Raw genomic sequence first — 11,119 nt, forward strand, 5'->3', positions numbered from 1 at the left:
GGTACAAAATAATATCCAAGTGTTTGGATATCCCAGTGAGCACAGTTGGATCAATAATCAGGAAGTGGAAGCTGCATCACACCACCCAGGCACTGCCAAGAAAAGGCCGTCCCTCAAACAAGAAGGAGACTTGTGAGAGAAGCCACAGAGAGGCCAACAATCACTTTGAAGGAGCTACAGAGTTCAGTGGCTGGGAGTGGAGTAATGGTGCACTAGTCAACCATATCAAGAGCTCTGCATAACACTGGCCTGTATGGGAGGGTGGCAAGAAAGAAGCCGTTACTCAAAAAGTACCATCTGAAAGCACGTCTGGAGTTTGCCAGAAAGCATAAGAGTGACCCAGCTGCGATGTGGGAAAAGGTTTTGTGGTCAGATGAGACCAAGATAGAGCTTTTTGGCCAAAACTCAAAGCGCTATGTGTGGCGCAAACCTAACACTGCCCATGCCTCAAGACACACCATCCCTACAGTGAAGTATGGTGGTGGCAGCATCATGCTGTGGGGATGCTTCTCATCAGCAGGGACTGGGCATCTTGTTAAAATTGAAGGAAGAATGGATGGAGCAAAATACAGGGAAATACTGCAAGAGAACCTGCTTCAGTCTTTCAACAGGACAATGATCCCAAGCACAAGGCCAAAGCAACATTGGAGTGGCTCAAGAACAAAAAGGTGAATGTCCTACGGTGGCCCAGTCAAAGTCCTGATCTCAATCCCATTGAGAATCTGTGGCACTATTTGAAAATTGCGGTCCACAAGCGTCGTCCAACCAACCTGAACAACCTGGAGCAAATCTGCCAAGAATGGGCCAGAATCACTCCGACACTGTGTGCAAAGCTGGTACATACTTACCCCAAAAGACTTAAAGCTGTTATTGCAGCGAAAGGTGGCTCTACCAAATATTAATGTGGGGGGGTTGAATACTTATGCAAGCAAGATATTTCAGTTTTTTATTTTTCTTAAAAATATTTCCCAACATAAAACCAATGTCACCTTACAATAACTGATTTTGAGTTTCAGTGTTTTAAAATAAAATATCAAACAGAACGAAATTTCAATGTACCATTTGTAATTCAGTAATATGATTTCCATTACACGAGAGTAGATGTTAAAACTTCATGCTGATTTGAACTCGGCTCTCGCCAAGATAAGCACCAACTAAGACGTAGCTTTACAGTAAACTAATGTGATCCATATGTGTCTCCATCCATTTACGTTTCCTTCCATATGATGATGTAGATATCCTTCTGTTTGGTGTTAATGGCTGAAGTGTAATGCTGGCTCCAGGGATCAGCTTATTTTGCCTCCCTGGCGCATCAGCACACACAACGGCTGCGATGCTGGCTCCGGGGATCAACCACAGTGCGGCCTCCCCAGTGCATCAGCATGACAACCGTCTGGATTGAGCTAAGTAGGGTACATCTCTGGGGTTTTCAAGTGGGCACCTTCCATCCTCAGTGTTTCGTCGACTAGCCCACGAATTGGTCAGGGGTCTGAATACTTTTGCAAGGCACTTATATATATAATTGAAAAGAAAAATTACTATAAATATGTAATACACTACATATTGATTAAAAATAAAATTATTACAGAATTTTCTTTACATTTCTACTCGGTTCAGATGGCATTTAGCTGCCAACTAACGGATCCAGTAGGAGAATTGAAGAACTTCTTATATTCTTCCCTAACCTCCTTGGCAGGACCAGCAGCATGGTTGCAGTGAGTTCTGCTAAGAGAGTGCATTGATTCGAGGACTGGGTCATTTCTCCAGGAACCAGGGATGATTTGGCCAGTCTCAAGGTTGTTGCAGTCAATGCTGCCTCGTGGAGTGTATAGGCTTCTTGCAGCTGGGGTACTTCTTAGGAAATTATGTAAAGCACATGCTGCTAAGGTAATGTGTTCAGCTTTTTCGGGAGAGAGGGCAATGGCTTTCCTGAACACACGCCATTAGGTATGGTTTCAACCCAAATGCTTCATCAGCCACTATAACGTATGGACCCTGGGTCTCTCTCCTAGGTAGAACTTGTGCTGATGGAATGTGCAGCGCACAGTTCTCTAAAGCAGAACGCAGTCCACATTTCCCCCACACACCTCCATCGCTCATGCGACCATTTGTGCCCAGATCCACATATATAAAGTTAAGGTCAGCATCCACAAGAGCCATTAACACCACTGAATGACTACCCTTATAATTATAAAAAATGACCCTGAATTTGGTGTCGGTTCTATCACAGTGTGCTTGCTGTCAAGCGCACCAATGCAGTGGAGAAACTGCCACAGTTCAGTAAACCTTGTGCTGATGGTTTTCCAGTCCTCTTCAGCTTCAGGAATTTTCAAGAAAATTATACATTGATAAATTGCTTTGCAAGTTTCAGTTACTATGTTTGAAATAGTCTTACGGCTAACCCTAAAAGAAAATTCCAAAGACCAAAATTTTCACCAGTCGCCAGAAACTGCAATGTGATTGTGAGATGTTCACCCGGTGAGACGGCTTCACGCATTCCGGTGTTTTTTTTTGTTTTTTTTTTTATCATCAGGCCTTCTACCATCTGAAGTAAATCTCTGAAAGTACTCTGGTCCATTCTGATCAACTTTTATAACCACATCCATCCTCCTCAGACAGCTATCTTACCAGAGTACTGTAGCAGCCTTTTTCTTTTCTGCGTAATAGCCACTGTCTTGCCCATTTTCTCCTTTTATTTTTTTTTCTGTTGGAGCAGTGCTCCAGCAGTAATGAAAACTGAAGAAATTACTACTGCACTTTCAGTGTCCATCTTGCTGCTATGGTTTCTTTTAACTGAATATTTTCATTATCCAATCAAATTACATGTCTTGCCTTTTAAAAACTGTCTTGTGATTAGTTGGAATGTCACCACAAGTCTCCCCAAGTCTCCACAGGTGTGCCATGCTGTGGCTTGAAACCTAGTCTCCTGAAATGAGGTTCCAAGCCACAAACTGGCTTTGTGTTCCCAGGGCTTCACACACTCTAAATAAAAGTTGTGTGGGATTAAAATCCCCTAAATTAATCCCTTTTCTGAAGTCCAAGGATCCTGGTTACACACAGGGTGGTCCTCGGTTTTGGTTCACTCACTCTGGATTTACACAGTCATGAGGCTTTCAGCTGGTAAAGAAAGCAGAGGCTTTTCAGCTCCTTTTTAAAGGCATGTGGCCAAGGTTAATTGATATTCAGTTAGTCAATAAACACCTGGCCACATGCTGGTTAGGCAAGGAAGGAATTCTAACCATCTAGCCCTGCCAAATCTAACACAAACTTAATTTGCTAAAACTTTCAAATTAAACACATTTCCATTATTCATGTCCCCTTCTATTTTTTATTTAACATATATTCTGGACAGCAATTTCATCATCACTTAGTAAGTATCCATCAATTACACAGACGTTTTTACTTTTGCATTTCTTTCCTGGTGCACCGTTTTTATAGAAACAAAAATAAAAACACTGCTCACAGGGCCAAAATAAAGGTTTGCACAAAAGCAAATCACGAACACGGACACCAAATAAACAGTATTGTGCTGGTGCTTCCAGCACGCGTAGCAATTGTCATCTTTTTACTTTCTGTTTTTTTTTTTTCGCTATCTCTGGCTCTCTCTCACATATACATTCCTCCCCTCGAACACCTACCACAGACACACACAGATATGTTTATATACATGTGGCCATCTCCGAATTAACTACCGGCAATCGAAACAGTGAATTATATTTCCAGATTCAACACGTATCATTGTTTATCCCTAACATAATACTGTGTTTAACTATAATCACACAGGGCATCTATTGTAGAATGTGAGCACAGTAGCTGAATTAATTTGTTTTTTAACCATGAAAAAACAACAACATTGCTTGTAAATAAAATCAGAGGGGGTTGGGTTTAACCCTCAAAATAGATTTCATGATATATTAACAAGAAACTTTCAAAGTCTGAAAGTCACCAGTTTTTGTTTGGGTGCTTAAAAAAAGTGAGGGAGACGCATGTGGGGATGGAGGGCAATGCTACAGAAGGTCCCAACTCCCAAGGGAAGGCAGAGCTATCTGGTATGTCTTGTTGTCTGCTATAGGTGGTGCTCTGATGAACATACAATGTCTGAAAAATGAGTTCCCCTAATGAAAAGCAATGTTAGACCAATACTGTAAACTTTTGATAAAATACACTTTCAATGTAATGAATTAAATGTGTAAATTGACACACTAACACTGTCTAAACTCCTTAACATATTCTAAACTTCTTAGTGTCTTAATTGACAACAGTATTGGAGGTACTCCCTTGCCCTTTATCACTGCCTGGCACTGGAAGAAGCATATCTCCAAAACTCAATCAGAAATGTTGAGGTCAAACTAAAAGTAAGTAAAGTGGACAACGTTTTGGCTAATTCATTAGTCTTAGTTTCTTAGAATTTGCCAAAAAAAACTACTAGCACCCTTTTATATGAAAAAATCACTGTTAATGTTACAAAATAAGTAAGAAATAACCATTAAAGCACACATTTAAAAAAATCTAACCATATAGATTTAAAGCAATATTATACTAAAATATAATAATGTAGCATGATAATAGGATTCTGCATGTGCATGTCCATGATGTAACCGATTATAGAAATAGCTTTAGCAGAATGTGATTGAAGGCCACGTATATTGTCATAGCCAGGGCACAAGTAAACAGTGAGGGAACCATGAAGAGACCTCATTAAAATAAAAAAAATATATCAGAATGCCTTCTAGCGCATTCAATCATGTACAAACTTCAGCTAGTACATGGCAGGTTGCTGTAAAGCTATGGTGTAACCATGCTTTGTGGGAGATGCATCCAGGGATCTTTTAATCTAACTGTTTTCCCATGCAATCTAGAAATCTAATTCAGCAGTCTATGCCTGTCTGGATTCATTCATGGAGAGTCTGTAACATACTTATCAAGGTGTATCCAGGTGTTTAACTTTCTGGCCGATCCATAAACATGTATAACCCTTCTTATCAGGTCAGTATGTCTCTGTCTGGGTGTTTTTACCCTTATCTCCAGGTGTCCTTTCCCATCAATCAGGGTGGATGGCTTGGTCTCTGTCTAGTTCAGTTTGGGTGTCTACCACCTCTTTATCTGTCTGTAACTGTGTTTCCATTGATCAGTCGTACCACACTCTGGTGCATGCTAATTTAACAGGCAGTGTTGTGTGATACACTGCCATTACAGATTCTGTCCAGTCCCCTGTTGGTGAGATGAGATGAGGTTAAAAGCTCTAAAACCACAGATTCAAACGAGCCTGGCTCTTTCACATTGTGGTTTAGACACTCTTGCGGTGTGCAAGGTCGCTGGTTCACGCCCAGCCTGCCCAAAGTATTTCCATCTCCAAGGTAGTACCTTCACTTACTCAATCTATCAAATCATTTACAGCACTTTAGCAGGTAGGATTCTCATTGACAGTAATGATGGGTTAAGAGAGGGAGGGGGATGGATGGATAATTCATGCAGGCCAAAGCTGTATTGAGCTGCTTTGGAATTTAGTCTTTATGTTTTCACATTTCACAAGGATGCCACCTCCTTCTGCACAGTGCCCCAAAGCACCATGTCTGGGGACTGGCTGGCTCTAGAGAAAGTGTGCCATCAGTCTGCTAGTTGGGTTAACCCAGACTGAACCCCCTCAAAGCAGTTTGCATACAATCATTCATACATACACCATCAATAAAATCTTATATATATATATATATATATGGAAAGATGGAGCTCAAGGAGGTGAAGTGACTTGCTCAGGGTCACACAATGCATCAATGTCTGAGCTGGGATTTGAACCGGGGACCTCTTGGTTACAAGCCCTTTTCTTTAACCATTAGACTACACAGCCTCCTATTTTGCAAGTTGTTCTAACAGGCAGTTCTAGTCCTTACTGTTACAATATAGTGTGTAACCATATAACTTCAATAGCAACTTTGTAGCATGGTAAAATGCTTTACTAAAGAGTAGGGGCTTTTTAATAACTATATTACCTGTACATTCTAAAATAGATATGAAATAGGGCATAGACATCTGAAGTTTGAGTGGAAATTGAAATAGTGTATTCAAATGAAATACTACATGTTAAGCAATTTCATAATATAATAACATAAAAATATTAATAAAAAACCTACAGCATGTTTTGTCACAATAATAGTTTTTTTTTTCTTTTGTTAAAGAGGTTTTACGTTTCCTTTATATAATGTATTGCCAGTTTGTGTATGGGGTGATTTGATATGTAGTTAATTGTCATGATATCACCCGTCAGTCGAAAGATCACCATGCAAAAGTACTCGATTGTTTTCAATAAACCCTCCAGCAACCACTTTGTACAGTAGGCATGTGTTGTGCTGATTCTGTAAAATCGGGAGTTATGTTTGGTTTTAACTTAAGACGTAAATCGTCAAGATCTTAAACGATGTTGGTCCTTCGATTGTCAGTTGCAAAGTTCTGGAAAGGTATGTTCTACACACAAATAAAAATGTAGATCCAATTTAAATTACAAAGAAGAACAACTACGAAAGTAAAAACTGTAATATTTAAAATTGAACTATTTATAACAAAAAAATGTAATAGGCCTTATTAAGTTTTTAACTGAGCACAACGAGTTATTCACGTTTTGTACGTTAATAACAATTTTTATGATTTAACGAAATTAAATCTCTCGCTAAATATGGTTTTAAAATGGTATTTATCAAATGTTTTCCAACTAAAATCGTTAATTTGTATAACTAAAAGGGTTAACCGATCAGAGACCCTAGCATAGACTGCCTTAATAAGTGTTAAATACCCATTAGCTAATCTGTTTTAACCCAATAAACATATTATTTCAGTCTGTTTCCTTTGGTATGGTAGTTCATGAATTTTCGAGTCGCAAATTGGCGAACCCCGAACTGTATACATTTACCCCTTTTCTGATAGTTTGGTAGTTTAATCTGTTATACCTGGAAATTGAGCAAAACTAAGCTGCAGATATTTGTTATAAAATGTCCTTTTAACACAGTCATTCAAACTAAACAGGTAAAACAGGTGCTTTTGAATGTAATCTGCAAACTTTGCTATGAAGTTCATTGTGAAGCAAAACATTATTATACAAATTGATATATCAAACGTAACTAGCCTGTATGTTTGTATTGAAATCATTTTTAAAAAGCAGGAATAAAGTTACGAGCTGACGAGTATGTTTTCGTTTACTTTTAGTTAAATGAATTAGGAACTATTTACAAACTAAACCTTTTTCCACATATCAGACTGTAGCTCTGATTTTAAGCATACAGCTCACCCGTTAATGAATGTACAAAAGCTGGGACAGCAACAGGGTCGGCTTTGAAATATTTAGCTCAAACAAGTAGAGCTATTGAAAAACGTTACCACTTGAAATCGGTAAGCGTTCACAATATCCCTGGTTGTAGGAGAGGTTGATGTAGGTGATCGCGCCGCTTCAGGAATTATGCATGAAGAAAAATAGTTACAGACCCATTTGTGGAACACAGGTTAACTTTGTATTGTGCAATGGTCAAGTAGCTCACAACACACACACACACATAACATTAAGCAAGGACCCAGAGTAACCTACAATATATAGATCAGTTAATCGTTATACAACACTGTTCACTCATATCATTTTAAGTGTTATTTTGATTTTGGAGATGTTAGTACATATTTGATAACATCGTATTTATAATTACAGTATGCATTATATAACTACTACATCTAATTTGTGAACAATTTACTACAGGGTAAACCTTGTTAATTCTGATACTTCTACTTGTACTCTAACGGCTCTCTATTTTCAATCTTTTAAGTTGTTTATTCGGCAGCGGGGCCCTATCTTACACCAAAGAAAATGTTATGATAGTGTGTGTATTTGCGCTTTGGGTGCATCTGAGGTGCTAAGCTCAATCATATTAATCAATAAGATTTTTTTGAAAATCACACCGCCATCCAGATCAGAAGGTCCCGGAAGAACAGTGTCTGATACCAAGAAGTCCTATTATATAAGTGCCAGTCGAAGGGAATCGGTACGCGTTCACACCTGGAAGTTGGCTTTGATCAGAAAATTGCATCGTGGTATAAGATAGGACGCAGAAATGGCCAGGTGTCACAGTTCATCCAGATCACCACAGAAAGGACGTCAGCAGACAGCAAACACGATAGAGGTAGCAACAACTCGCTCATGTCTCTAGTTCATAATGTGCTGTTGGTTGGGGATATGAAGAACTCGTTCAATACTTACTCCTGCAACAATTCAGACACTAGGTGCAATATCCCACAAGCAGGTAAATATATCACAGTTAGCAAGGGTTATACTTCAATACATTGTGCACAAAATGTTTTAAAATTAAATGTAGTCGGTATGTAATGTATGTGGTAATTATAAATATCCTTAGATCCATACAGCTAAGTAACACTTGGCTTCTAAAATTATGTTAGTGAACAGTTTTGTGTACACTTTTCAATTTTCTTCGTTAGAATTCAGTGGGACAATCAGATCTTATTTTGAAAACGGCAGTGCTCCAGTTCCGATGGCTGACAACATGGCTTTCTTGACGCACAGAAGAAAGAGAACCAACTTTACGCAGCAGCAACTAGAAGTTTTGGAAAACGTGTTTAGCTCGACTATGTATCCCGATATCTATCTGAGGGAGAGGCTAGAAGAACTCACCTCTCTCCCAGAATCCAGAATTCAAGTAAGTTACCATTTGTACTGTAATATTTGCACTAGAGAAAGAGAGAGAGAAAGAAAATGAGAATGCATTGTGTTTGTTGTGGATTTCCTTTCAGTATGACAGCTCACACTGGGGTTGCGTTCTGTTGCTGGTGTTAATGATGTCATATCAACTGGATGATCCCACTGAAAAAAATTGATCACCAGTTTTCTTTCCAGCCGCAGACAGGTTTGGTAGCACACTCGTCAGAAACTTCTTTTTATGCGGTCATCATATAAACAAAGTGATCAACTCAGTTTTATCCAGGGCGATTTACAGTCGTAAACAAAAATACATTTCAAGAATCACAGTACAAGTAATAATACAATTAAGAGCAAGATAAATACAATGACTTTGGTTCTAGCAAGTACAAGTATGACAAAATACGATTCAATAACGGAGCAGATAACAGTGTCAGTGATAGTTAGATCAGGATATAATTAAATACAAAATACTACAGATTAAATAACACTTGACAGTTTACAGTACTCAAAAGTACAGGATTAAATGCAGTAACGTTGTCGTAGCGGAGACACGTGATACTACATTTAATCTCCTTATGGATAGCACCTCAAATTAAAGAAGGTGTATAAAATTATCTGTGCACGAATGACATATATATATATATATATATATATATATATATATATATATATATATATTCCAGATCAGATGTGAAAAGTTGTATTTATTTTTGATAGATCATTCTCTGCAAGTAGCCGATATAAATATAATTTGTATTATGGACTAATGGACAGTTTTAAATATTAAATTGATCTTTTTTATTTTTTTAATAGGTTTGGTTCCAGAATAGACGTGCAAAATCTCGTCGGCAGACAACAGTGTCCCCTTCTCAAAGAGCACAGTCCCGCCCTAACCACAGTGCTATTCCATTCCCTCAGCTCGAGAACAACCCGTCTCAGGATTTCTACAGTCACTCCAATGTAACTACTAGAAATGGTTATGGATCTCTGTCAAATGTCACCGACGAGAACATTCAGCCGGAGCAACTCATCACCAGAAACCATCATAATGCAGCACACTCCCTTATCTGCGTTTACAACAAAGTCTCAGCCAGAGAAGAGGAGAAACCCTTTCATGAGAATACAGTTATCGCAGGAACGAGCGATGGCCTCCAAAGCAATATTCTTCATTACAAGGCTGTTGCTCAAATTCTTAATTTTAAGAGTGCACCAAAAGCCTTGGATCTTGCATGGAGGAATGCCAACAAAGTCCAGCCTAATTCCATGGTGGAATATGATAACTATCCCCCCAACAAAACCATAGGACCTGAAATGAAAGTTGTGATTCCCCCAATTCCCACTCCTACCAACGCCAGGTCTTCACCTAAAAGGAGTGTCTGCCCAGTGCAACACGGCATGCATCTGGAATCCATCAGGCCATGTAGCTTTGGACATTTCTCTCCCATTCCCAAGAATGGAGATTCGAAGGATAGGTTTTCTGATTCAGATTCTGATTGGGAAAGTGGTACAATTTCTGGTTTTGTCAATTTCATGTAAACTGCTAACCGATATCTGTATTTTATTGAATAGTAAAGTTTTTTAGACTACAATGAATGCTTTAGACATGTATGTGCATTGTTATATAATGCAAAGGTTTATACCAAGCCTGTTTTCTAAATAGTTGCTTTTTAATTGTTATTGCGCTGCATTATTTGCTTTTTTATTTTATTAATTAATGTCCCTGTTTAATGCTGTAATGAGTCTAAATAATAATAATAAAAAAAAACATTTTGAAAAAACAAATACTCCTTTTGTTTGGTTTAAGATCAGACATGTTTCTGCCAAAGCTTAAATACCTAGGAGTACTCAAGCCTGTTCTTGTCTTGTCTCCAGGCACAGTGGTAGCAACGCCAGTGGCGGGAAAGCATAAAGCAGACGCTTGGGAGTGGTGAACGCTGGCATCGGCACGGGGCACTCCGGCAGGAGTGACGGCATTAGGCACTCCTCCTTGTCCTTTTTCGGGCAGGTGGCAACTCCTGTTCACCCTGAAGGGGGCAGCACACCGTCAGATGCTTGAACTCTCTACAGGCGAGGCACTAACCTTGGTCCTCCAGGCCTGTAAGTAGGGTGTCTAAACCGCCTTCCCAGATGACTTGAGAGGCAGAGGGGTCCGTCTTCGTCTTGGGCCTTTAGGTGGAGCCACTTGTCCGGTGACTCCACCTCAGCCCTCGCGAAAGCCTCCATAAAGCAGGGGTCTTCATAGGGGCACCTTTCCTTGTGCTAGTCTTCGTTTAGGCTATATATATATTTGACAGTTTTCACATTTAAAATTTAAATTACTCTGCATGTGTGAAATATACGCAGTTGCCCATTCTTGACTCTTGCTAAATACATGTATTAAATACCCTGATGGCGTTTGAAAGGCAGGATCACAAAAATAAAAAAGTTATAATC

The 11,119-nt window shown here is 39.1% G+C and overlaps 1 protein-coding gene across 1 annotated transcript; it reads left to right on the forward strand.

The window, feature by feature from the left end:
* Positions 1-7,772: 7,772 nt before the first annotated feature.
* Positions 7,773-10,417, forward strand: mixl1 (Mix paired-like homeobox). The gene is made up of 3 exons (XM_034910705.2): positions 7,773-8,273; positions 8,467-8,684; positions 9,500-10,417. The coding sequence occupies exons 1-3, from the start codon at positions 8,171-8,173 to the stop codon at positions 10,220-10,222; spliced, it is 1,044 nt and encodes a 347-aa protein (XP_034766596.2). The 5' UTR covers positions 7,773-8,170; the 3' UTR covers positions 10,223-10,417.
* The last annotated feature ends 702 nt before the right edge of the window (positions 10,418-11,119 follow it).

The sequence above is a fragment of the Acipenser ruthenus genome, chromosome 6 (genome assembly GCF_902713425.1).
Source record: "Acipenser ruthenus chromosome 6, fAciRut3.2 maternal haplotype, whole genome shotgun sequence".
NCBI lineage: Eukaryota > Metazoa > Chordata > Actinopteri > Acipenseriformes > Acipenseridae > Acipenser > Acipenser ruthenus.

Excerpts from the sequence above, each read along its gene's own strand:
- mixl1 (XM_034910705.2), top strand. The coding sequence starts at position 8,171 with ATGTCTCTAGTTCATAATGTGCTGTTGGTTGGGGATATGAAGAACTCG. Across the intron at positions 8,274-8,466 it reads GTGCAATATCCCACAAGCAG|AATTCAGTGGGACAATCAGA; the intron begins GTAAATATATCA and ends TTTCTTCGTTAG. Across the intron at positions 8,685-9,499 it reads TCCCAGAATCCAGAATTCAA|GTTTGGTTCCAGAATAGACG; the intron begins GTAAGTTACCAT and ends TTTTTTTAATAG.